At 44.2% G+C, this 25,840-nt stretch overlaps 1 protein-coding gene across 5 annotated transcripts in view; it reads left to right on the forward strand.

Annotated features, from left to right (window-relative positions):
- The window catches only part of otud7a (OTU deubiquitinase 7A), a 307,458-nt gene that overhangs the window by 253,457 nt on the left and 28,161 nt on the right, over positions 1-25,840 (forward strand). For all 5 annotated transcript variants that reach the window (XM_068015653.1, XM_068015658.1, XM_068015654.1 and 2 more), the window contains one exon: positions 3,171-3,283. In XM_068015653.1, coding sequence (XP_067871754.1) covers positions 3,171-3,283 — 113 coding nt within the window. The remainder of the gene's footprint in view (positions 1-3,170; positions 3,284-25,840) is intronic.

The following is a 25,840-nucleotide window of genomic DNA, read 5'->3' on the forward strand; positions in this document are numbered from 1 at the left end:
ATCACATTACTGTTTATGGTTTCTTGCTGTGCAAAATTGGTTGCCATGTTTCCTATATTACAAGATTGACTACACTTCAGAAGTACTTCATTTGTTGTAAAGCACTTTGGGGCATCCTGTGGTTGTGAAAAGCACTTTATAAATGCAAGTCGTCTTCCCTTTTTGAACAAGATGAGGTGTAATTGGCTTTATGATGTTGCATTAATTTCAGAAGTTATTTTTCCACCCAAACTCTTCTTTGACTTATAAATGATGATCTGAGGGAGCAAATTTGCCTTTTAAAATCATCTCATTTTAATTGAGCATCAATTTTATTGAATATCTAGCCATAATGGAACTAGATAACCACATTTTGTACATTCTGTAAATTTCTATAGATTTGATGATCCTGTTCACATGAAGTTGGTAGCTTATTTATTTGTGTACTACTTTGAGCCCAGCTTTATGCTTGCCTCTTCAAGACCTGTTGATGCATGAACAAGACTTACATTATTAAATAAATTTCAAGTTTCCTTGATGCTAGAAAACCTGACCATTTGTGTCTGCAATGAACAACATGTGGTTAGTTTCCGTGACTTGTCAACATTTCCTGTCAAGGGACTAAACTACTTTTTATCAAATAAAATTCAGAATTTGTTGAAATATTTTCTGATCTTGACCATTAAATAGCTTTCATATGACAGACTTGTCACTCAAACTAGGCATGCTTGTTGCGCTGTGATTTTTATTTAAATAGGGTTGGTGTGTTATGCCAGTTTTTCTTCGGTTGCTTCCATTACACAGTTTTACTCACATTTAAATTCTTTTTGAAGTTGCAATCCTGGCCCTAAAAATACATATGTAGCATAACTTTGCTAATGTCCCGTGTCCACTAATACATTGATTGTATTACAGCCACATCACTGAGGTCTTCTTTGGCCTCCTTGTCTCAAGAGACAATGGGTAAGCGCCTGGAGGTGGTCAGTGGTTTGTGAAGCAGCGCCTGGAGTGGCTATAAAGGCCAATTCTAGAGTGACCGACTCTTCCACAGACGCTGTAAATAAAATTGGTTGCCGGGGCTGTTAGACAGTTGGCTCTCACCTTGCGCTTCTGTCTTTTTTCCTGCCAACAGCTAAATCTCTTCGACTCGCCACACTTTAGCCCTGTCTTTATGGCTGCCCGCCAGCTCTGGCGAACGTTGGCAACTGACTCCCACGACTTGTGATCAATGTCATAGGACTTCATGTTGCGTTTGCAGACGTCTTTAAAGCGGAGACATGGACGGCCGGTGGGTCTGATACCAGTGACGAGCTCGCTGTGCAATGTGTCTTTGGGAATCCTGCCATCTGCCATGTGGCTCACATGGCCAAGCCATCTGAAGCGCCGTTGGTTCAGTAGGGTGTATATGCTGGGGATGTTGGCCGCCTCGAGGACTTCTGTGTTGGAGATACGGTTCTACCACCTGATGCCAAGGATTCTCCGGAGGCAGCGAAGATGGAATGAATTGAGACGTCGCTCTTGGCTGACATACGTTGTCCAGGCCTCGCTGCCGTAGAGCAAGGTACTGAGGACACAGGCTTGATACACTCGGACTTCTGTGTTCCGTGTCAGTGTGCCATTTTCCCACACCGTCTTGGCCAGTCTGGACATAGCAGCGGATGCCTTTCCCATGCGCTTGTTGATTTCTGCATCGAGAGACAGGTTACTGGTGATAGTTGAGCCTAGGTAGGTGAACTCTTGAACCACTTCCAGAGCGTGGTCGCCGGTCTTGATGGATGGGGCATTTCTGACGTCCTGTCCCATGATGTTCATTTTCTTGAGGCTGATGGTTAGGCCAAATTCATTGCAGGCAGCCGCAAACCTGTCGATGAGTCTCTGCAGACACTCTTCAGTGTGGGATGTTAATGCAGCATCGTCAGTAAAGAGGAGTTCCCTGATGAGGACTTTCCGTACTTTGGTCTTCACTCTTAGACAGGCAAGGTTGAACAACCTGCCACCTGATCTTGTGTGGAGGAAAATTCCTTCTTCTGAAGACTTGAATGCATGTGAGAGCAGCAGGGAGAAGAAGATCCCAAACAGTGTAGGTGTGAGAACACAGTCCTGTTTCACGCCACTCAGGATAGGAAAGGGGTCTGATGAGGCGCCGCTATGTTGAATTGTGCCTTTCGTATCGTCATGGAATGAGGTGATGATACTTCGTAGCTTTGATCGGCATCCGATCTTTGCTAGTAGTCTGAAGAGACCACGTCTGCTGACGAGGTCAAAGGCTTTGGTGAGATCAATGAAAGCAACGTAGAGGGGCATCTGTTGTTCTCGGCATTTCTCCTGTAGCTGGCGAAGGGAGAACAGCATGTCAATGGTGGATCTCTCTGTTCGAAAGCCACACTGTGCCTCGGTAGACATGCTCAGCCAGCTTCTGGAGCCTGTTTAAAGCGACTCAAGTGAAGACTTTCCCCACTATGCTGAGCAGGGAGATTCCACTGTAGTTGTTGCAGTCACCGCGGTCACCCTTGTTCTTATAGAGGGTGATGATATTGGCATTGCGCATGTCCTGTGGTACTGCTCCCTCATCCCAGCACAGGCAAAGCAGTTCGTAGAGTGCTGAAAGTATAGCAGGCATAGCGCTCTTGATTATTTCAGGGGTAATGCCATCCTTCCCAGGGGCTTTTCCACTGGCTATAGGTGGTATTACAATATAAACAAGGTGATGCCAGTGACTCCATTGCCAAAGACTCATCTCGAGATTATTTCCCACTGTTCTGGGAGCAAAACACTGACGGCAGTAAACATAAACTTCTTCCACTAACAATGCTAGACATTGTGGGTGTTTTAGCTGTGGCTAAGTTGTTGGCTAGTTGTACAGGATGGCAATACAATTGCCAGTCTTTATGGGCCTTCCCCCAAAACAGAGGCAGTTCCATTCTTGACAAAGTAAAGCACTGGGTTTGGAAGCAGCTGCATGTACTGTACAGCCACAATCTTTTACCTATCGCTTCTAAATTGCCCCCTTCCTTTGTAAATTGGGTGAATTCAGAGTACCAGTGATTCTGCAATGTAAAAATGGCAGCACAAGATGTAACGTAGCCATTAAATCGTCATTTTCCTAACAACTTGATCATTAATTTATGTAAAACATTTAAAATGTGGCATCAAATTTAAATGATGTGTCTATTTCTCATTTGGCAAACTAGTCTGGTTTGGTTTACACTGAAGAGGAGTGGGAGCGAGAGTGGAATGAGCTGCTTAAACTGGCTTCCAGCGAGCCTCGCACACACTACAGTAAGAATACAGGCACCTGTGGTGGGTAAGTTGGTTGCTTTGGTGATTTTAATTCATCATAATTTCAGCTTTTCTGCAATTGCTACAAATTCCAATTATTTGCATTCAATTTGCTTCCAATTTGACTTTTTTTTACAGTCATCGTTTAAATACAAGAAAATAACAGTTTTTACATAATTTAAATCCCTTTTTGCAAATCACAATTTATGCCGTACAGATGGTAACCAACTAATAGCTAGTTACACAAACAGAATAAGGTTAATGACCGAATATATAAACCCAAAATGCAACTTAGAGCAGAGCATCAAACTTAAGTACTTGTTTCTGTATCAGATATGGTGCTCTTGGTTCTGTTTGTAGTCCAGATCAGAGCAGGTTGAATCTGTCACTTAGCACATTCTGTAGGGTATTTCCAATAGACTGCAGGGACATCTAGTGATGGGGAAAGGTTATTTCATACCTTCAGCTGCACTCATCGGTGGAATAGCAGCCAGTGGCAAGCCATAGTGCAATGAGAAAGATGAAGAAAAATTGGAATTGAATAGTCTTAAACTGAAATTACGTTCTGTATGTCCAGCATAATGTCACTATAAAGAGTATTGTACACTAACATTGATGCACATCTACTTGGAGAATGCTGAGTGCTAATAATTTATACAGGAGCCTAATATAGTGTGGGGGGAAAAAGAGGGAAAGTATATGAAATATTAGAAAATTAATTGAAGTAGTTTGAGGGTTAGCCTTGGCTCAGTGGTAGCACTCTTCCCTCCTAAGTCAAAAGGTCATGGGCTCAAGCCCCTCTCCAGAGACTTGAGCACATAATCCAGGCTGACACCTCACCACTGTTGGTGGTGCCATCTTTTGGCTGGGATGTTAAACCCTCTGGATTCAAGATCCCATGATACTATTTCAAAGAAGAATAAGTGTGTTCTCCCCGGTGTCCTTGCTGATAATTATCCCTGAATCAGCATTGTGAAAACAGATTCTCTGGTCATTTATTTCATTACGATTTTTAGGAGCTTGCTGTGTGCCAATTGGCTGCTATGTTTCCCTGTGCTACAAAGTGACTACACTTCAATAGTACTTAATTGACTGTAATGCATTGTGGGATGTCCTGAGGTCCTGAGCGGTCTATATAAAATGTAAGTTTTTAAAAAATCTATAGTTCTATACAAAGTTCATTTTCAGCAGAATTCTTTGTTCCTGCTCTTTCCACAGTGGAGCTTACAAGAATAGTTCTATTCAAAGGGACACTTGAACATACAGTGCCACCCGTACTATGCTTTGGACTTCAGATTCCATGACACTGCATCAGGGAAATAGACTAAATACATGGGACACAGATTATGCCATTTAAATATAATGGTTATATATTACATAATTAGTTTAGTTTTTTTTTAAGAGATACAGCAATGAAACAGGCCCTTCGGCCCACCGAGTCTGTGCCGACCATCAACCACCCATTTATACTAATCTTACATTCCTACCACATCCCCACCTGCCCCTATATTTCCCTACCACCGACCTTTTCTCGGGGCAATTTATAATGGCCAATTTACCTATCAACCTGCAAGTCTTTGGCATGTGGGAGGAAACCGGAGCACCCGGAGGAAACCCACGCAGACACAGGGAGAACTTGCAAACTCCACGCAGGCAGTACCCGGAATCGAACCCGGGTCGCTGGAGCTGTGAGGCTGCAGTGCTAACCACTGCGCCACTGTGCCGCCCTGTCACAGTTTAGAGTCATAGTCAGTACAGCATAGAATGAGGCCATTCAACCCATCAAGTCCATGCCGGCACTTTACAGAGCAATCCAGTCAGTCCCATAGACCCACTCTATCCCCATAACCCTGCAAGTTTATTTCTCTCAAGTGCCCACCCAATTTCCTTTTGAAATAATTAATTGTCTTTGCTTCACCACCCTTGTAGGCAGTGAGTTCCAGATCATTACCACTTGCTGTGTAAAAAAAAAAGTTCTTTCTCACGTGCCCCCTGTATCTCTTGTCCAAAACCTTAAATCTGTGATCCTAGTCCTTGTCCAATCAGCTAATGGGAACAGCTCTTCTTTGTCTACCTTCTCTAAGCATGACATAATCTTGTACACCGCTCTCAAATCTCTCCTCAATCTCCTTTGCTCCAAGGAGAACAACTCCAGCTTCTCCAACGTAACCTTGTAACTAAAATCCCCCATCCCTGGAACCATTCTGGTAAATCTCCTCTGCAACCTCTCAAGGACCCTCACATTCTTTCTAAAGTGTGGTGGCCAGAACGGGATGCAGTACTCTAGTTGTGGCCTAGCCAGAGCTTTATAAAGGTTCAATATAACTTCCCTGCTTTTATACTCAGTACCTCTGTTTATTAAGCCCAAGATCCCATATGCTTTGCTATTTTGTCCGTATGTCCTGCCACCTTCAAAGATCTATGCACATGCACCCCCACGTCCCTCTGTCCCTGCACACTCTTTAGAACTATGCAGTTAAGTCTATTGAATTCGTTTACCAATTTCAACCCTTCTCTCACCTTGACATGATACATCTCCAACTCTCCCCTTCCTTAGCTTGACTTCTCTATCTCCATTTCTGGGGATAGGCTATAAGCCCAGAGACACCCACATCCTGAACTACACTTGCTCACACCCCACTTCCTGCAAAGATTCGATTCCATTCTCCCAGTTTCTCCAAATCTGTTTGGATGTTGCAACCTTCCATACTAACACTTCCATTATGTCTTCCTTTTTCCTCAACTGAGGATTCCACGCTCCCGCCCCCACACAGTGGATAACGGGGCCCTCGACCGTGACTGCTCTCACCCCTTCCCCTCCCACCCAGAGCCATGATGGGGTTCCCCTTGTCCTCTCCTTCCATCCTACCAGCGTCCGTATTCAACGGATCATCCTCCGCCATTCTGCCACCTCCAGCATGATGCCACTGTCAAACCCATCTTCCTCTCCCCTCCCCTTTAAGCTCTCTGAAGGGACTGTTCCCTCTGCGACACCCTGGTCCACTCCTCAGTCACCCACAATACCTCCCCCTTTCCTATGGCATGTTTCTATGCAAGCGCAGGAGATGCAACACCTGCCCTTTTACCTCCTCCCTTCTCATCATCCAAGGCCCCAAACACTTCCTCCAAGTGAAACAGTGATTTACTTACATTTCTTTCAATTTAATATATTGTACTCACTGTTGACAATGCTGCGCCTCTACATTGGGGAGACCAAACGCAGACTGGATGACCACTTCGCAGAACACCTCCATTCAGTCCGCAAGCGCAATCAAAAGCTTCATGTCACTTGTCATTTTAATTCTCCACCTTGCTCCCACTTTGACTTTTCTGTCCTTTGCTGCAGTGTTCAAATGAAACTCAACGCAAGCTCAAGGAACAGCACCTGATCTTTTGACTGGGAACTTTACAGCCTTCAGGACTCAACATTGAGTTCACTAATTTTAGGTCATAACCTCTACCCCCATTTATTTTATTTTCTTGTGTTTTTTTGCTGGTTTCTCTTGCCCCTCTTGTTTTCTTTACTTTGTGTTTGGATGGCTACTATCCTGTTATTCACACCTCATCCATACGCACCCTTTGTTTCTTTACTTGTCCCATTACCACTAGTTATAACCTAAGTAGAGACCGCGAACTTTAAACAAGAGATATGAACTTCACAGTGACCAATTTAAAGAATTTCACGACAAGATTTCACCTTTTAAGACTTTTACTATAACAAAAAATTAACATTAACTAAACTACTACTTCTTCTTCTTTGGCCTCCTTGTCTTGGGAGACAATGGGTAAGCGCCTGGAGTGGCTATAAAGGCCAATACCCGAGTGACAGACTCTTCCACAGGTGCTGCAGAAAAAATTGGTTGTCGGGGCTGTTACACAGTTGGCTCTCCCCTTGCGCTTCTGTCTTTTTTCCTGCCAACTGCTAAGTCTCTTCGACTTGCCACACTTTAGCCCCGCCTTTATGGCTGCCCACCAGCTCTGGCGATCGCTGGCAACTGACTCCCACGACTTGTGATCAATGTCACAGGACTTCATGTCGCGTTTGCAGACTTCTTTAAAGCGGAGACGTGGACGGCCAGTGGGTCTGATACCAGTGGCGAGCTCGCTGTACAATGTGTCCTTGGGGATCCTGCCATCTTCCATGCGGCTCACATGGCCAAGCCATCTCAAGCGCCGCTGACTCAGTAGTGTGTATAAGCTGGGGATGATGGCCGCCTCTAGGGCTTCTGTGTTGGAGATGCGGTCCTGCCACCTGATGCCAAGTATTCTCCGGAGGCAGCGAAGATGGAATGAATTGAGACGTCGCTCTAGGCTGACATACGTTGTCCAGGCCTCGCTGCCGTAGAGCAAGGTTCTGAGGACACAGGCTTGATACATTCAGACTTTTGTGTTCCGTGTCAGTGCGCCATTTTCCCGCACCCTCTTGGCCAGTCTGGACATAGCAGTGGAAGCCTTTCCCATGCGCTTGTTGATTTCTGCATCGAGAGACAGGTTACTGGTGATAATTGAGCCTAGGTGGGTGAACTCTTGAACCACTTCCAGAGCGTGGTCGCCAATATTGAAGGATGGAGCATTTCTGACGTCCTGTCCCATGATGTTCGTTTTCTTGAGGCTGATGGTTAGGTCAAATTTGTTGCAGGCAGCCGCAAACCTGTCGATGAGACTCTGCAGACACTCTTCAGTGTGAGATGTTAAAGCAGCATCGTCAGCAAAGAGGAGTTCCCTGATGAGGACTTTCCGTACTTTGGTCTTCGCTCTTAGACGGGCAAGGTTGAACAACCTGCCACCTGATCTTGTGTGGAGGAAAATTCCTTCTTCTGAAGACTTGAACGCGTGTGAGAGCAGCAGGGAGAAGAAGATCCCAAACAGTGTAGGTGCGAGAACACAGCCCTGTTTTACGCCACTCAGGATAGGAAAGGGGTCTGATGAGGTGCCGCTATGCTGAATTGTGCCTTTCATATTGTCATGGAATGAGGTGATGATACTCAGTAGCTGTGGTGGACATCCGATCTTTGCTAGTAGTCTGAAGAGACCACGTCTGCTGACGAGGTCAAAGGCTTTGGTGAGATCAATGAAAGCAACGTCGAGGGGCATCTGTTGTTTGTGGCATTTCTCTTAGTAGGTAGTTAATACACTAAATTACAGAGAAAGATATTTCCCATTAACTTATTAACATACTGGAAAACTCCACAACACATTTCAGCATTTTACAGTGTTCTCAGCAAAAAGGTATCCTTGCAGTTAAAAGTCCCAAACTCCTCCCAGCTGCAATGTGTTGGATCTCCCAGTGTCCTTCTCAAAGCCAACATCCTCTTCACTCACTTTTTCTGACCACATTCGACTGGACTTCTGTTAATAAGACAATCTTTGGTAATCCCATTGGTCTATTCTCCTCCGCAAACCTTGAGCTTTTGAACGGGTTTCAAATCTTAGCTCTGATTGGTGATCTGAGAGCAGCTGTTTGCACAGAAACAATCCACTGCGGCGCGCTCGTCTCTCTCTCTCTCTCTCTGTCTCTGTCTCTGTCTCTCTCTCTGTCTCTCTCTGTCTCTGTCTCTAGGCTACGCAGCTGACCGCTAGTCTGCGTTTCTTCCTTTTCAGTTCCCAGACCTAGGAAAGCCTCTCGAATTTATCTAGACCAAAAGCCAATAGTTGTTTGTCTTTTACAATTCTCAGAGACCATAAGTCTGACCATAGCAAAACTACCTGGATCTTCCTTTCTTTCCAGGTATTAAAAATTGCAACTTAAATCTGCATTTTAGCACCTTTGGCTCCCTTTTTACAATCTGAGAATCTGGGATAGCAAAACCCATTGTCCTTTTAGGTGTTACAAATTTGCACCCTGCTTTCAAAAGGGTCTTTGATCTGGGTTCCTTGTTCTCATGATAACCAAGACTCCTGGATTATCTCTGGGCAAGCTTTGTATGAGGTCACATGTTTCTTCCGCACTGCGTTATACTGCGTTAAAGATCACAATTTTTAAAAACTTAACCATAATACAAAGTCCAGCATTCATTACATACTCCCTTTAGCTTTGTACCATGAAACCTTTTGTCCTTTAATCTCTCCTGCCCACCACCCTATCACAGACTTCTTTTGTTGTTCTTTTACCCCACCCCTCCCCCACCACGCCCTCCCCGCACTTGCTCAAAACCTGTTACATTTCTAACTTTTGACAGTTCTGATGAAAGGTCACAGACTTGAAACGTTTGGTTAAAGAAAATCCCAAAGCCTTTTATTCATAGAAAAGGAGAAAGAGGGTAACTAGAGAAAGGATTGGCCCACTAAAGGACAAAGGAGGAATGTTATGCTTGGACTCAGAGAAAATGGGTGAGATTCTAAACGAGTACTTTGCATCGGTATTCACCGAGGAGAGGGACATGACGGATGTTGAGGTTAGGAACAGATGTTTGATTACTCTAGGTCAAGTCGGCATAAGGAGGGAGGAAGTGTTGGGTATTCTAAAGGGCATTAAGGTGGACAAGTCCCCAGGTCCGGATGGGATCTATCCCAGGTTACTGAGGGAAGCGAGAGAGGAAATAGCTGGGGCCTTAACAGATATCTTTGCAGCATCCTTAAACACGGGTGAGGTCCCGGAGGACTGGAGAATTGCTAATGTCCCCTTGTTTAAGAAGGGTAGCAGGGATAATCCAGGTAATTATAGACCGGTGAGCCTGACGTCAGTGGTAGGGAAGCTGCTGGAGAAGATACTGAGGGATAGGATCTATTCCCATTTGGAAGAAAATGGGCTTATCAGTGATAGGCAACATGGTTTTGTTCAGGGAAGGTCATGTCTTACCAACTTAATAGAATTCTTTGAGGAAGTGACAAAGTTGATTGATGAGGGAAGGGCTGTCGATGTCATATACATGGACTTCAGTAAGGCGTTTGATAAGGTTCCCCATGGCAGGCTGATGGAGAAAGTGAAGGCGCATGGGGTCCAAGGTGTACTAGCTAGATGGATAAAGAACTGGCTGGGCAACAGGAGACAGAGAGTAGCAGTAGAAGGGAGTTTCTCAAAATGAAGACGTGTGACCAGTGGTGTTCCACAGGGATCCGTGCTGGGACCACTGTTGTTTGTGATATACATTAATGATTTGGAGGAAAGTATAGGTGGACTGATTAGCAAGTTTGCAGACGACACTAAGATTGGTGGAGTAGCAGATAGTGAAGGGGACTGTCAGAGAATACAGCAGAATATAGATAGATTGGAGAGTTGGGCAGAGAAATGGCAGATGGAGTTCAATCAGGGCAAATGCGAGGTGATGCATTTTGGAAGATCCAATTCAAGAGTGAACTATACAGTAAATGGAAAAGTCCTGGGGAAAATTGATGTCCAGAGAGATTTGGGTGTTCAGGTCCACTGTTCCCTGAAGGTGGCAACGCAGGTAAATAGAGTGGTCAAGAAGGCATACGGCATGCTTTCCTTCATCGGACGGGGTATTGAGTCCAAGGGTTGGCAGGTCATGTTACAGTTGTATAGGACTTTGGTTCGGCCACATTTGGAATACTGCGTACAGTTCTGGTCGCCACATTACCAAAAGGATGTGGATGCTTTGGAGAGGGTGCAGAGGAGGTTCACCAGGATGTTGCCTGGTATGGAGGGCGCTAGCTATGAAGAGAGGTTGAGTAGATTAGGATTATTTTCATTAGAAAGACGGAGGTTGAGGGGGGACCTGATTGAGGTGTACAAAATCATGAGAGGTATAGACAGGGTGGATAGCAAGAGGCTTTTTCCCAGAGTGGGGGATTCAATTACTAGAGGACACGAGTTCAAAGTGAAAGGGGAAAAGTTTAGGGGGGACATGCGTGGAAAGTTCTTTACGCAGAGGGTGGTGGGTGCCTGGAACGCGTTGCCAGCGGAGGTGGTAGATGCAGGCACGATGGCGTCTTTTAAGATGTATCTAGACAGATACATGAATGGGCAGGAAGAAAAGAGATACAGAACCTTAGAAAATAGGCGACATGTTTAGAGAGAGGATCTGGATCGGCGCAGGCTTGGAGGGCCGAAGGGCCTGTTCCTGTGCTGTAATTATCTTTGTTCTTTGTTACCTCTATTTTTCTCTCCACAGATGTTGCCTAACCTGCTGAGTATTTCCAGCATTTTCTGTTTTCGTTTCAATTTCCAGCATCCGCAGTATTTTGTTTTTCCATTGAGTCTGTATTCTCTCCCGATCCCCTCTGCCAAAATGCATCACCTTACACTTCTCTTTGAATTTTTACTCTGCATTCCAATATCCAAGTTGTTTTTATAAATGTAAAAAAAAATCAGTGGTCCTAGCACTGAACCTTGAGGAACAACCATTTACCATGACTCACTGTTTTCTGTCCTTCAGCCAATTTTTTATCGAAGCTGACACTGATCCTTCTATTCCAGGAGCCTCAATTTTGTTAACCAAACTTTTATGTGGTACTTTTTCAAACGCTTTCTTAAAATTCATATAGACTACATCCATTGCTTTCTCTTCATCAAACTTCTCTGTTACTTCATCAAAAAATTCTATTAGATTAGTCAAACACAATCTGCCTTTTTCAAATCCGTGCTGGGTCTCCTTAATTAACTCAAACCTTTCCAAGTGCCAGTTGATTTTTTTTCCCTGATTTTTTTTCCTAAAACCCTACCCACCACTGATGTTAATCTGACTGGCCTGTAGTTACTAGGAATGTCCTTTTCACCCTTTCTTGAATAAGGATGTCACATTGGCCACTCTCCAATCCTCTGGCAACTCCCCCGTATCTAGGGAAGGTTGGAAGATTATGACAAGCCCTTCTACTATCTCCACTCCCACTTCCTTTAGCAACCTGGGATGAGCCATCCAGACCAGGTGACTTATCCACTCTAAGCATAGCCAGCCTTTGCAGTACATCCTTCCCATGAATTTTCACCCCATTCATTAACTCTACGATCTTTGCTTCTACCAGTTATTTTGTCAGCATCCTCTTCCTCAATAAACACCAATACAAAGTACTAATTAAATATTCTAGCCTTGCCTTGTGCCTCTAAGCATATAACGGCCTCTTCATCCCTAATAGGAACCCCCCCCCCCCCGCCTCTTCTTACCCACTTACTATTTACATCCTAGTAGAAGATTTTTGCATTCCCTTTTATGTTAACTGCCATTCTATTCTCATATTCTCTCTTTGCCGGTCTTATTTTCCTCTCAACTTATTGTATTTGGCCTGGTTTTTGCCTGAAGAATTCACCTGACCTGCAACATGCATGCTTTTTAAAAATTTCTTCATATTTTTTACCTCCCTTATCCAAACATTGCACCACTTTTTGCAAATGTTACACTGCTTTTCAAAAAAGGATGGAGAGAGAAAACCGGGAACTACAAGCCAGTTAGCCGAACATCAGTCCTTGGGAAAATGCTGGAATCTATTAGTAAAGAAGTCTTAACAATGCACTTAGAAAAGCACAGCATGATGGGAACAAATCAACATGGTATTACTAAAGGGAAAATCTGTTGACAAATCTATTAGACTTTTTTGAGGATGTAATTAGTAGGGTAGATAAAGGGGAACCAATAGATGTAGTATACCCGGATTTCCAAAAGGCATTCGATAAGGTGTCACATAAAAGGTTAATTGGCAAGAGAAGGGCTTATGGAGAGGGGGTAATATATTAGCATGTATAGAGGATTGGTTAACAAACAGGAAGCCACGAGTGGGCATAAATGGGCATTTTCAAGTTGACAGGCAGTAAATAGTGGAGTGCCGCAAGGATCAGTGCTGGGGCCTCAGCTATTACAATCTATATTAATGACTTAGATGAAGAGACAGAGAGTGATGTATCTAAGTTTGCTAATGGTGCAAAGGTAGGTGGAAACATAAGCTGTGGGGAGGACACAGAGAGGCTGCAAAGAGATATAGACAGGTTAAGTGAGGCGGCAACAAGATGACAGATGGAGTATAATGTAGGGAAGTGTGAAGTTATGCACTTTGGTCATAATTACCGCCCCATCAGTCTACTCTCAATCATCAGTAAAGTGATGGAAGGTGTCATCAACAGTGCCATCAAGTGGCACTTGCTTAGCAATAACCTGCTCTGTGAAGCTCAGTTTCAGTTCTGCCAGGGCCACTCAGCTCCTGACCTCATTACAGCCTTGGTTCAAACATGGGCAAAAGGGCTGAACTCAAGAGGTGAAGTGAGAGTGACTGCCCTTGACATCAAGGCAGCATTTGACCCAGTATGGCATCAAGGAGCCCTAGCAAAACTGGAGTCAATGGGAATCAGGGGGAAAACTCTCCACTGGTTGGAGTCATACTTAGTGCAAAGGAAGATGGTTGTGGCTGTTGGAGGTCAATCATCTCAGCTGCAGGACATCACTGCAGGAGTTCCTCAGGGTAGTGTCCTAGGCCCAATCATCTTCAGCTGCTTCATCAATGACCTTCCTTCAATCATAAGGTCAGATGTGAGGATGTTCGCTGATGATTGTGCAATGTTCAGCACCATTCGCGACTCCTCAGATACTGAAGCAGTCCGTGTAGAAATGCAGCAAGACCTGGACAATATCCAGGCTTGTGCTTATAAGTGGCAAGTAACATTTGCGCCACACAAGTGCCAGGCAATGACCATCTCCAACAAGAGAGAATCTAACCATCTCCCGTTGACATTCAGTGGCATTACCAACACTGAATCCCCCACTATCAATATCCTAGGGGCTACCATTGACCAGAAACTGAACTGGAGTAGCCATATAAATACCATGACTACAAGAGCAGGTCAGAGGCTAGGAATCCTGTGGCAAGTACTGACCTCCTGACTCCCCAAACCTGTCCGCCATCTACAAGGCACAAGTCAGGAGTGTGATGGAATACTCTCCACTTGCCTGGATGGATGCAGCTTCAACAACACTCAACACCATCCAGGACAAAGCAGCCCGCTTGATTGGCACCCCATCCACAAACTTCACACTCTCCACCACCGACGCACAGTGGCAGCAATGTGTACCATCTACAAGATGCACTGCAGAAACCCACCAAGGTTCTTTCAACAGCACCTTCCAAACCCGTGACCTCTACCAACTAGAAGGGACAAGAGCAGTAAATGCATGGGAACACCACCACCTGCAAGTTCCCCTCCAAGTCACACACCATCCTGACTTGGAACTATATCGCCATTCCTTCACTGTCACTGGGCTAAAATCCTGGAACTCCCTTCCTAACAGCACTGTGGGTGCACCTATCACACATGGACTGCAGCAGTTCAAGAAGGGAGCTCACAACCACCTTCTCAAGGGCAATTAGGGATGGACAATAAGTGCTGGCCTAGCCAACGATGCCCACATCCCAGTAACGATTAATAAAGAATAGAAAAGCAGAATTTTTTTTTTTAAGTGTGCCTCTTGTAACTGTCAATGTTCAGTGAGACTTGGGTGTGCCTGTACAAGGAACACAGAAAGTTAACATGCAGGTACAACAAACAATTAGGAAGGCATATGGCATGTTGGCCTTTATTGCAAGGGGATAGGAGTACAGGAATAAGGAAGTATTGCTACAGTTGTATAGAGTTTTGGTGAGACCACATCTGGAGTACTGTGTTCAGTTATGGTTTCCACATTTAAGAAAGAACATACTTGAATTGGAGGCAGTGCAGCGAAGGTTCACTAGATTGGTTCCTGGGATGAGGAGGTTGTCCTATGATGAGAGACTAGGTAAATTGGGCCTGTATTCTCTGGAGTTTAGAAGAATGAGAGGTGATCTCATTGAAACACGTAAGATTCTAAAGAGGCTGGAAATGGTAAACACTGAGAGATTGTTTCTGCTGGTTGGGAATCTAAAACATAGGGACACAGTCTCAGGATAAGGGGTCAATCATTTAGGACTGAGAGGAGGAGAAATTACTTCACTCAAAGGGTTGTGAATCTTTGGAATTCTCTACCCCAGAGGGTTTTTTTTTAGAATATTACAGCGCAGTACAGGCCCTTCGGCCCTCGATGTTGCGCCGATCATCTGACCTACACTATTCCATTTACATCCATATGTCTATCCAATGACCACTTAAATGCCCTTAAAGTTGGCGAGTCTACTACTGTTGCAGGCAGGGCGTTCCACGCCCCTACTACTCTCTGCGTAAAGAAACTACCTCTGACATCTGTCCTATATCTTTCACCCCTCAACTTAAAGCTATGTCCCCTCGTGTTTGCCATCCTCATCCGAGGAAAAAGACTCTCACTATCCACCCTATCTAACCCTCTGATTATCTTGTATGTCTCTATTAAGTCACCTCTCCTCCTCCTTCTCTCTAACGAAAACAACCCCAAGTCCCTCAGCCTTTCCTCGTAAGACCTTCCTTCCATACCAGGCAACATCCTAGTAAATCTCCTCTGCACCCTTTCCAAAGCTTCGACATCCTTCCTATAATGCGGTGACCAGAACTGCACGCAATACTCCAGGTGCGGCCTCACCAGAGTTTTGTACAGCTGCATCATGACCCCGTGGCTCTGAAACTCGATCCCCCTACTAATAAAGGCTAACACACCATATGCCTTCTTAACAGCCCTATTAACCTGGGTAGCAACTTTCAGGGATTTATGTACCTGGATACCAAGATCTCTCTGCTCATCTACACTACCAAGAATCTTCCCATTAGTCCAGTACTCTGCATTGCTGTTACTCCTTCCAAAGTGAATCACCTCACACTTCTCCGCATTAAACTCCATTTGCCATCTCTCAGCCCAGCTCTGCAGCCTATCTATGTCCCTCTGTACCCTACAACACCCTTCGACACTATCCACAACTCCACCGACCTTCGTGTCATCCGCAAATTTACTAACCCACCCTTCTACACCCTCATCCAGGTCGTTTATAAAAATGACAAACAGCAGTGGCCCCAAAACAGAACCTTGCGGTACACCACTAGTAACTAAACTCCAGGATGAACATTTGCCATCAACCACCACCCTCTGTCTTCTTTCAGCTAGCCAATTTCTGATCCAAAGCTCTAAATCACCTTCAACCCCATACTTGCGTATTTTCTGCAATAGCCTACCGTGGGGAACCTTATCAAACGCCTTACTGAAATCCATATACACCACATCCACGGCTTTACCCTCATCCACCTGTTTGGTCACCTTCTCGAAAAACTCAATAAGGTTTGTGAGGCACGACCTACCTTTCACAAAACCGTGCTGACTATCGCAAATGAACTTATTCTTTTCAAGATGATTATAAATCCTGTCTCTTATAACCTTTTCCAACATTTTACCCACAACCGAAGTAAGGCTCACAGGTCTATAATTACCAGGGCTGTCTCTACTCCCCTTCTTGAACAAGGGGACAACATTTGCTATCCTCCAGTCCTCCGGCACTACTCCTGTCGACAATGACGACTTGAAGATCAACAACAACGGCTCTGCAATCTCCTCCCTGGCTTCCCAGAGAATCCTAGGATAAATCCCATCTGGCCCAGGGGACTTATCTATTTTCACTCTTTCCAAAATTGCTAACACCTCCTCCTTGTGAATCTCAATCCCATCTAGCCTAGTAGGCTGTATCTCAGTAATCTCCTCGGCAACATTTTCTTTCTCTACTGTAAATACTGACGAAAAATATTCATTTAACGCTTCCCCTATCTCCTCTGATTCCGCACACAACTTCCCACTACTATCCTTGATTGGCCCTGTTCTAACTCTTATCATTCGTTTATTCCTGATATACCTATAGAAAGCCTTAGGGTTTTCTTTGATCCTATCCGCCAATGACTTCTCGTGTCCTCTCCTTGCTCTTCTTAGCCCTCCCTTTAGATCCTTCCTGGCTAGCTTGTAACTCTCAAGCGCCCTAACTGAGCCTTCACATCTCATCCTAACATAAGCCGCCCTCTTCCTCTTGACAAGCGCTTCAACTTCTTGAGTAAACCACGGCTCCCTTGCTCGACAACTTCCTCCCTGCCTGACAGGTACATACTTATCAAGGACACGCATTAGCTGCTCCTTGAATAAGCTCCACATTTCGTTTGTGCCCATCCCCTGCAGTTTCCTTCCCCATCCTACACATCCTAAATCTTGCCTAATCGCGTCATAATTTCCTTTCCCCCAGCTATAATTCTTGCCCTGTGGTATATACCTGTCCCTGCCCATCGTTGTGGATGCTCCATCATTGAATATATTTAAGGCTGGGATAGACAGATTTTTAATCTCTTGGACTCGAGGGATATGGTGAGCGGGCGGGAAAGTGGAATTAAATCCTAAGATCAGCCATGAACATATTGAATGGCAAAGCAAAGTCTACTCCTGCTCCTATTTCTTGTGTTCTTGTGTTCATCCAAGGAGCCCTGGCTTTGGTTCCCCTACCTTTTACTCTTGTTGGAATATACCTAGCCTGTTCCTAAAACATTTCCTCCTTAAAAGATCACCCATTGTTCAGTTACAGTTTCTCCTGTCAATATTTGGTTCCATTTGACCCTGGCTAGGTCCTCTTCCAATTTAGAAGTTCTACTTTCGATTGTTTACCATGTATAGCTTGTTTTAATCTACAAAAGAAACAGCCTTTTCCCTCCTCAGCCAGTCTACCACAAAAATTGAATTTAAAAATTATAAAAGATTAATTAAAACGGTTTTAAATTGTGGATGTAATTGTATAATATTTAGTAGTTAGTTCTTGGTTAGTAGTGCCGTTCTTATTGGTTCTGAAACAGACAAAGAAAGGTCAACGGAACACTGCAACTAGATTTAATTGCTTATTTTTATGCTCCCCTCCCGTCAATACCTGATCTTCACTGACCTTTTGTAGTTGTAGTAATAAATCTTTTCCACCAGTGTTTGCTAGATGTGAGATGTTAGAATGCAGTGCAGTATCATTGTGTTTCCATATTCCTGGCACTACAGCTGATGTCATACATTAATCAGCTGCTCTGTTGAAAGGCTAACAGTCACCAATAACATAAGCCAATAAATTAAAACTGCGAACTGGGATTGAATAAATGACATTTCATTCCATGACGTTGCATTCTGACTGGATTACTATAGATGAGAGCATTCTTATTTATTTGCAAATGCTTTCCTCACTGATTCTTACTGGGTTGTGATTGCATAGGAGTCAGTCATTTTCCAATACTTGCCCGAATGGCCATTCTTTACATGTAAGTCTAGATGGTGAGAGTCAGGCTATTCAACCAGGGAAAGCATTACTGCCAACTCTGATTGTATAGTAGACTGACTTTATGAGCAAACAGGAACAGATGCAAAATGAACAGGAAAAACAATGCTGTGCTTTGTTAGCTGTGGTTAGTGCATTCTGAGTTTTACTGTCTACTGTTACAGGGTTTAGACAATAGTAGCAGACCACAGTGGGGAAACTCGTATTCAGTTAAGTTTTATTATTTTGCAGCACCTGCTTTTCTTTCACTTTTATCTTATTCTCCTGCATATCTGATTATTTAGCTGTTGTAAGACTCATCACATCAAGTTCTACACTTAACTGTCTCAACTCTCTTTTTGGGACTTCAGGGCAATGAATATCAGTTTTGTTTTCATAAGCAGGTTGAAGTGTTGGATTTATACAATACATTACTATTGTAGATCCAGTGTTTTGCTTTCTTCACCCAATTGTCTCTGGTTTTCTCCCTTCCCCATTTCTCCTCTCCTGAAGATGCTCATTCATCCTGACCTACAGTTCCACAGGTGCTGGCTGTTCCCCAGTACCTTCCTTTAGTACCCATTCTTGCGTTTCAGACTAGACAGGATAATTGGCCATTGAGGGCATCGTAACCAAGCCTGTTGTTCTCCTCACCTGACATCCACACTGATGTATTTTCCACAGGGTAAGGAACTTTGGCTGATTCCCCCTCTCATCCAGAATTACTCTGTGCCTTTCCCACAGGCCTAGTTGAGATCAGCTAAATCAACATGCTTTGGAGGTAGAACCTGGGACCTGCTTGGTCTATCAAGCTGAGTGTAATGTTTTCTAAAACATGGAACAAAATGTCCCACATATGTTCTCATCTCTGTGGCATGTCTACTGTTTATATCTGTGAATTGATGATTTGTTTTGTAAAAAGTCTGTTTTAATTCAAAAAATACTATCTGGTTTGTTAAACAGAAAAGAAACATTGATTCATGAACTCAGTTTAATAATATCCTCAGCTGAGTATGATCAGAATTAAGTATAGGTCTTATGCTGGTATGAAGGCTAAAAATGAGTCACTTTTAGTTTTCTCAAATTAGGTTTTGAAAGAAGAAAAAAAAACTTGCATTTCTATAGCAACCTCAGGACATCCCTTAGCATTTTGTGACAAATGAAGTACTTTTGAAGTATAATCATTGTTGTAGGAAAACATGGCAGCAAACTTGTGCACAGCAAGCTCCCACAAACAACACCGATAAATGACCAGGTAATTTTTTTTTTTAAGTGATGTTGGTTGAGGGAGAGATGTTGGACAGCACAAGAGGAGAACTTCCAATATTGCCATGGGATCTTTCATGTCTACCTAAGAGAGAAAACAGGGCCTCTGCTTAACATTTCATCTGAAAGGTGGCACTTACAACAGTGCTGAAGCCTCTGGAGTGGACTTGAACCCACAATCTTTTGAGACAAGTGTGATACCACTGAACCATGGCTGACACCTTTTGAGTGTTGATTATGTGATCAGTGTATCAAAGTTAAAAGAGAACTATCTTTGACTTTTGTCCGTGGGTACTGACATGAGGCTGGGCCTCATTAACATTCTGCCAGCGAGCTGCGGACACCAAGTGGGTGCTCTGCTGCTGCTCAGCAGTTGTGGGAGGGCAGGAAATCAGTCAGCTGCCATGCTGAGCGAGCAGGCAGGTCAGAGTCGTGGGAGGGGCCCTGAATGTGCTAACAGCAGGCAGGAGCTTTATTTTTATGGGCTTAACAGAAGCACTTCCTGAGCTGTTTTTTGACTAGCTTCCTACAGTCCCTTTTAAGAACCACTGGTTAGGCTGCTTGCTGCATGTTCGCTTTGTCCATTTGTATTCAGGGTTCTAGAATTGTCATAAGGCCCTGGTTGCTCTCTAAGCAGCCTCCTACGTGTTTCAGCCAGTAGGGCTGCTCACACATTTTACAGACCTGTATGAAATTGTTATCGGTTGGGTCTTGGTGGGACACCAACCCCCACCCCACCAGATTGATTTTCAATTGTTGCTGACCTGTTTTTCAGGTGAGAAAAAAGCAGCCAGTAATTCAACATTGCCCCCAATTAATTTAAAGACTAGCCATAAGTCTTCACAGTCTAGTCTTGCAGATTACTCAAAATCATTTCTCCTTTGAGCTGTTCTTTTTGTGGTGTACATAATCAATTATTATCCCAAGCAAAAAGTTGTATGGACAACCTTCAGAGTTTGTATTCCACAGAGGTACAAGCAATATTGTGCAAGATTCAGCGTGACTACTCCATGCTATCCATCAGTTCAGTGTTGCTTCTGGTTATATATTTATCAGCATCCTATGACTGGTTTCTTGTAGGCACTATACTTCTTTAAATGTCTTAAGAAATGTTACTGAAGGTTCAATGTTGGCAGCCATTTTCTGTATTCAGCAGGCATGCAACATGGAGCTGACCAATAGCTGCTGTTGCACCTCCTTAGGAGAAAGCATCCATCGTTTCTGATCAGACCCTGGTGGTTATTGGATTTAATTTCCTCCAGTAATGAACTGGTATCAAAATGAATTCATAATTGCATTAAAGTAGAGAACAAAGGAATTTTACACAACTGGTTCCTCAGAGAGGAAATTAAACCTTTTGTGCTTCAAGATGAGATTAGAGTTGATTTGTGTCAATCAGAATGCAGGGGTTGGTAGGTGGGGGAGCAGGTAAATAAACAAAATAGATATTTGACACAAAATTCTAATTTGACCTACAAAAGCAAGTTTAGGATATTTGTTATATTGATTTCTTGTGTCAATTCAATTCCTCCCCCAGTGCCATTGGGTGTGTTGTTGAGATGGAAGTTTGTATCTGGCTTTATCTTATTAAAATATACGCTCTGGTCATTTTTACTAATTAATTCAAAAGAATACACCAAGGACCACTGATATTGAGTACAATATGCCTGTATTCCTCAGTAAAATCTTTACTAGAACAACATTGATATGGCCCCTTTAATGGAAGCAGTGAGCTAAAGCAATTCACAGGTGTTAACAGCACATCCAGCCAGGAAGGTAGAGGTTCGGAAGGGGACCAATGAACAAAGAAAAGTACAGCACAGGAACAGGCCATTCGGCCCTCCAAGTCTGCGCCAATCTTGATGCCTATCTAAACTAAAACCTTCTGCACTTCTGGGGACCGTATCCCTCTATTCCCATCCTATTCATGTATTTGTCAAGATGCCTCTTAAACGTCGCTATCGTGCCTGCTTCCACCACCTTCCCCAGCAGCAAGTTCCAGGCACTCTCCACCCTCTGTGCAAAGAACTTGCCTCGCACATCCCCTCTAAACTTTGCCCCACACACCTTAAACCTATGTCCCCTAGTAACTGACTCTTCCACCCTGGGAAAAAGCTTCTGACTATCCACTCTGTCCATGCCACTCATAACTTTGTAAACCTCTATCATGTCGCCCCTCCACCTCCGTCATCCAGTGAAAACAATCCGAGTTTATCCAACCTCTCCTCATAGCTAATACCCTCCAGACCAGGCAACATCCTGGTAAACCTCTTCTGTACCCTCTCCAAAGACTCCATGTCCTTCTGGTAGTGTGGCGACCAGAATTGCACGCAATATTCTAAGTGTGGCCTAACTAAGGTTCTGTACAGCTGCAGCATGACTTGCCAATTTTTATACTCTATGCCCCGACCGATGAAGGCAAGCATGCCGTATGCCTTCTTGACTACCTTATCCACCTGCGTTGCCACTTTCAGTGACCTGTGGACCTGTATGCCCAGATCTCTCTGCCTGTCAATACTCCTAAGGGTTCTGCCATTTACTGTATACTTCCCACCTGTATTAGATCTTCCAAAATGCATTACCTCACATTTGTCCGGATTAAACTCCATCTGCCATTTCTCCGCCCAAGTCTCCAACTGATCTATATCCTGCTGTATCCTCTGACAATCCTCATCACTATCCGCAACTCCACCAACCTTTGTGTCGTCCACAAACTTACTAATCAGACCAGCTACATTTTCCTCCAAATCATTTATATATACTACAAACAGCAAAGGTCCCAGCACTGATCCCTGCGGAACACCACTAGTCACAGCCCTCCATTCAGAAAAGCACCCTTCCACTGCTACCCTCTGTCTTCTATGACCGAGCCAGTTCTGTATCCATCTTGCCAGCTCACCTCTGATCCCGTGTGACTTCACCTTTTGTACCAGTCTGCCATGAGGGACCTTGTCAAAGGCTTTACTGAAGTCCATAAAGACAACATCCACTGCCCCTCCTTCATCAATCATCTTCGTCACTGCCTCAAAAAACTCGATCAAGTTAGTGAGACACGACCTCCCCTTCACAAAACCATGCTGCCTCTCGCTAATAAGTTAATTTGTTTCCAAATGGGAGTAAATCCTGTCCTGAAGAATCCTCTCTAATAATTTCCCTATCACTGACGTAAGGCTCACCGGCCTATAATTTCCTGGATTAACCTTGCTACCCTTCTTAAACAAAGGAACAACATTGGCTATTTTTCAGTCCTCTGGGACCTCACCTGTAGCCAATGAGGATACAAAGATTTCTGTCAAAGCCCCAGCAATTTCTTCCCTTGCCTCCCTCAGTATTCTGGGGTAGATCCCATCAGGCCCTGGGGACTTATCTACCTTAATGCTTTGCAAGACGGCCAACACCACCTCCTTTTTGATAACGACATGACCGAGACTATCTACACTCCCTTCCCTAGACTCATCATCCACCAAGTCCTTCTCTTTGGTGAATACTGATGCAAAGTACTCATTTAGTACCTCGCCCATTTCCTCTGGCTCCACACATAGATTCCCTCCTCTGTCCTTGAGTGGGCCAACCCTTTCCCTGGTTACCCTCTTGCTCTTTATATACGTATAAAAAGCCTTGGGATTTTCCTTAATCCTGTTTGCCAATGACTTTTCATGACCCCTCTTAGCTCTCCTGACTCCTTGCTTAAGTTCCTTCCTACTTTCTTTATATTCCTCAAGGGCTTCGTCTGTTCCCAGCCTTCTAGTCCCTACGAATGCTTCCTTTTTCTTTTTGACTAGGCTCACAATATCCCTCATTATCCAAGGTCCCTGAAACTTGCCAAACTTATCCTTCTTCCTCACAGGAACATGCCGGTCCTGGATTCTAATCAACTGACTTTTGAAAGACTCCCACCTGTCAGATGTTGATTTACACTCAAACAGCCGCCCCCAATCTAAATTCTTCAGTTCCTGCCTAATATTGTTATAATTAGCCTTCCCCCAATTTAGCACCTTCACCCGAGGACTACTCTTATCCTTATCCACAAGTACCTTAAAACATGTGGAATTATGGTCACTGTTCCCGAAATGCTCCCCCTACTGAGACTTCGACCACTTGGCCGGGTTCATTCCCCAATACCAGGTCCAGTACAGCCCCTTCCCTAGTTGGACTATCTACATATTGTTTCAAGAAGCTCTCCTTGCAAATTCTGCCCCATCCAAGCCCCTAGCACTAAGTGAGTCCCAGTCAATATCGTGGTAGTTAAAATCACCCACCACTACAACCCTGTTACCTTTACATCTTTCCAAAATCTGTTACATATCTGCTCCTCTACCTCCCGTTGGCTGTTGGGAAGCCTGTAGTAAACCCCCAACATCGTGACTGCAGCCTTCCTATTCCTGAGCTCCACCCATATTGCCTCGCTGCATGACCCCTCCGAGGTGTCCTCCCGCAGTACAGCTGTGATATTCTCCTTAACCAGTAATGCAACTCCCCCACCCCTTTTACATCCCCCTCTATCCCACCTGAAGCTTCTAAATCCCGGAACATTTAGCTGCCAATCCTGTCCTTCCCTCAACCAAGTCTCTAATAGCAACAACATCATAGTTCGAAGTACAATTCCAAGCTCTAAGTTCTTCTGCCTTACCTTTTTTTTTATATCCAAAATATACTTTATTCATAAAAATCTAAAAAAATACATTACCAAACAGTTTCAAGCAGCACCAAGTCAAAAAATACAAACAGTGCAAAGGAAATCAGTTTCCTTCAATACAGTCATGAGTTGTCTCACTTCATTTGTCATGCCATATGCATTTTTAGATTTTACAGCAAACGAAAATTTTCCCGATACAGTTCGAGGGGTTTCCCATGGATCCAGCCCCTCCTTTCAGCTTGGTGGGGGAACCTTACACAGTGGTCTTTCCCCATTGAGCCTTTGCTGCAGCTGCCCCAAGCTTTAGTGCGTCCCTCAGCACGTAGTGCTGGACCTTGGAATGTGCCAGTCTGCAACATTTGGTCGTGGACAACTCTGCGCTGGAAGACCAGCAGGTTTCAGGCGGACCAAAGGGCGTCTTTCACTGAATTGATAGTCCTCCAGCAGCAGTTGATGTTTATCTCTGTGTACGTCCCTGGGAACAGCCCGTAGAGCACAGACTCCTCTGTTACAGAGCTGCTTGGGATGAACCTCGACAAAAACCACTGCATCTCTTTCCACATCTGCTTTGCAAAGACACATTCCAGAAGGAGGTGCCTCACCTGTTCTACTTCTTGCATTGAAACAAATGCACTTCAGATCACCAGTCCCACTGTGCTCAGCAACATCTCCCTGCCTGCTCTTCCTCTTAGTCTTACTGGCCTTATTTACTAGTTCCCCCTCAGTTATTTCATTTGCTGTCCTCCTGCCCTGGTTCTCACCCCCCTGCCACACTAGCTTAAACCCTCACGAGTGACACTAGCAAACCACGCAGCCAGGTTTGATTGAAGGTTGGGTTTGGAGAAAGAGGCAGAGGGGCTTTTGGGAAGGAATTCTAGAGGGTAGAAGCCAGGTGACTGAAGACTGTGCCACCAGGATGAAGGACGCCAGAGTTAGAGAAACAAGAGTATTTAATCACCTACTTGCCTGTTGTTCATTTTTCTGATAGCTGTCTCCCCTGTCCCTGTCTGTGTTGTTGTTGTTTTCATTTGGTCGTGATTTTGGGAAATTTCTGATACACAAATGTGATACAACACGTGCTCGAATACTGAGTATCTGTCCCTTATAACATGGGCTTCCCCATTGTCCTAGTACTGTTCAGTATAGTACTAAATCATGCACAATGGAACCCTGGTTTGTGCTGTCTTCACTAATCTCAGTTTGGGGAACAATAATGGTGCTATAGGTGGCCTCAATGCCCCAGTCTCCAAAGTGGATAGGATCAGTCACGGTTCCTGCTCGTGATTTCTTTCCACTAACTCTGGCTGCTAGGTATGTGCACCTGTTAGGCGAGAACAGGATCTAGCTCCATTGTAATCTCTTTTCTCATCAGGCTGAATAGATAAACATTTGAATCAGAGGAAGATACAAGAATATGATGCGAGAGCAGGGATTAATTTTGGATTGCTCTAGCAAAGAGCTAGCACAGATACAATGGGCTGAATGTCCTCCTATACTGTAAACTTTTGTGATTCTTCGTAGTTGGTACAATCACTTTGAACGCTTGCATATGAAGGAGGGCTGCCAGCACCAATGGACTCATTACCCAGCAACGGTCATTGG

Source organism: Heterodontus francisci, chromosome 35 (genome assembly GCF_036365525.1).
Source record: "Heterodontus francisci isolate sHetFra1 chromosome 35, sHetFra1.hap1, whole genome shotgun sequence".
In the NCBI taxonomy this organism is placed as follows: Eukaryota; Metazoa; Chordata; class Chondrichthyes; order Heterodontiformes; family Heterodontidae; genus Heterodontus; species Heterodontus francisci.